General features: G+C 39.3%; 1 protein-coding gene across 1 annotated transcript in view; it reads right to left on the reverse strand.

Annotated features, from left to right (window-relative positions):
- LOC107299245 (olfactory receptor 1019-like) overlaps positions 1-1,751 on the reverse strand; it is a 3,665-nt gene extending 1,914 nt beyond the window's left edge. Inside the window, 1 exon segment of the mRNA XM_015828608.2 lies at positions 830-1,751. Within this exon segment, the coding sequence (XP_015684094.2) occupies positions 830-1,751 (922 nt within the window).
- Between the last annotated feature and the right edge of the window lie 796 nt (positions 1,752-2,547).

Here is a 2,547-nt window from a genome sequence, read left to right on the forward strand (position 1 = left end):
GCGCTTTGAAGATGATGACCAACACCTTGAAGCGCACCCGGAAGGCTACTGGCAACCAGTGCAGCTCGCGCAGCAGCGGTGTTACATGGGAGCGACGAGTCCCTCCCAACACCGCCCGCGCGGCCGCATTCTGGACCAGTTGGAGCCTCCGGGTGCTCCTCAAGGGGAGCCCCATGTAGAGAGCATTACAGTAGTCCAGACGGGAGGTGACGAGGGCATGGGTGACTGTGCGCAAGGCGTCCCGGTCCAGAAAAGGCCGCAACTGGTGTATCAGGCGTACCTGATAAAACGCCCCCCTGGTCACGTCCGACAACTGGTCTTCCAGTGTCAGCTGTGAATCCAGGAGGACCCCTAGATTGCGTACCCTCTCTGAGGGAGCCAAAATTTCGCCCCCTATAGTCAGCGATGGAGTAGATAAATTTATGTAGATAAATATATTATCTGTCTTCTGATTTTCATATAATTATTTATTTATTTTATTTTTTGCAAAGGACCTCAAGGAAGGAAGAGAAGAAATCCCCCCTTCCTCTTTTTTCTTTAGCATATGGGTATCTTAAGGAACATTTAAGGAACTGGGTACAAGGGAATGACAATACTCCTCCTCAGTTTAGGCCATGGGTAAGCTCATAGGAGAAGCAAGAATAAGTGGACAGTTTTTAGCTCAATTAAGCCTGTAAACCTGTACATAACAGAAATGAGAAATATTTTGAATGTTTGAGTTAGTATTTCTTTTTAATTAGAATTCCTGAACAATTGGGAATATCACGCATGAAATTACAATTACAATTTGCACAAATGTGGATTACAGGTGTTTCTCAAGGTGACATTATTTGGCTTAATATTCGCTTCAATGCATCTTTCACTTCCCGATTCCTCAGACTATAGATTAAGGGATTCAACATGGGAATCACCATAGTGTAAAAGACAGAGATAATTTTATCTCGACCAAGTGAGTAGCTTGAAATGGGTCGGACATAGATGAAAACAGTGGTGCCATAGAAGAGCAAGACAGCTGTCAAATGAGAGATACATGTGGAGAAGGCCTTATGTCTGCCTTCAGACGAGTGGATCCTCAGAATGGTGGCTATGATGTATATATATGAGATGAAGATCTGCACTTAGGTGAAAATACCCTGAAATGTACCAAACGTATAAAGTACAATCTCATTGATGAATGTTCTATTGCAAGAGAGTTTTAACAGTGGAGGTATATCACAGAAATAATGATTTATAACATTGGAGTGGCAGAAAGAGAGTCTAAAGATTGAGATTGTTTGTGCAAGAGCATGAATGAAGGCCATTATGTAAGTCACTCCTACTAATTGGGTGCAAACTTTCTTAGTCATAATGATTGTATAGAGTAGTGGGTTACAAATTGCCACATAACGGTCATAGACCATAACAGCTAGAAGAAGGCACTCAACACTGGCTGTAAGAACAAAGCTGAACAATTGTGCAATGCAACCAGCAAAAGAAATTGATTTCTTGGAAGTTAAGAAGTTTGTTAGTGTTCTAGGAGTTATTGTGGAGGAATAGCAGAAATCTACAAAAGCCAAATTATTGAGGAAATAATACATGGGAGTATGGAGTCGAGAATCAATCTGGATCAAGCTAATCATCCCAAGATTTCCCACACAGGTGATGAGATACATCAGAAGAAAAATAACAAAACAAACGGGGGCCAAGTTAGGATTTTCTGTGAGTCCTATCAGAAAGAATTCTGTTACTATACTATTATTTTCTCCTGCCATTGTGTTGCTTGATAGTGTGTGGTCTCCCCTCTTTAGCAAATCTGAAAAGAAATTATAGATATTATAAAATTGATATAGTAATCATCACTGTATCCTTTGCTGCTCTTGGCCAGCACACCTAGGGATTTGTGTGTCTTTGTAGATCTGTTGATATGGATAGATAGATAGATAGATAGATAGATAGATAGATAGATAGATAGATAGATAGATAGATAGATAGATAGATAGATAGATAGATAGACAGACAGACAGACAGACAGACAGACAGACAGACAGACAGACAGACAGACAGACAGACAGACAGACAGACAGACAGACAGACAGACAATGATATAGGTTCATAAACTATAAAATGTTAATTTATTTCTGAAATGAAATAAATATAAAAGCATCACAATATTAAACAAAAGACAACATGACAAACAGAATGTGGCAAGACATAATACTAATTTAATAAGTGGGAAGGAAGGAAGGAAGGAAGGAAGGAAGGAAGGAAGGAAGGAAGGAAGGAAGGAAGGAAGGAAGGAAGGAAGGAAGGACCCAGATTTCATATAGAGATCAATATTCTGGATTAAAACTGGGAAGATATTGGATCAAATTATTATTATTATTATTATTATTACTTTAATTTATACCCCGCCCTTCTCCCGAGGGACTCAGGGCGGCTTACAGGTAAGTAAAAACAGAGCTATACAATAAATATCTAAAAGCCAAATTAAAATATATATTAAATAACCTGTATTAGAAAAATTATAAAATCCCTTTAAAATCCCTATAAAATCCCCCCCTAGGCCAA

The sequence above is a fragment of the Protobothrops mucrosquamatus genome, unplaced genomic scaffold, assembly GCF_001527695.2.
Source record: "Protobothrops mucrosquamatus isolate PMUCROS unplaced genomic scaffold, P.Mucros_1.0 scaffold4726, whole genome shotgun sequence".
Taxonomy (NCBI): Eukaryota; Metazoa; Chordata; class Lepidosauria; order Squamata; family Viperidae; genus Protobothrops; species Protobothrops mucrosquamatus.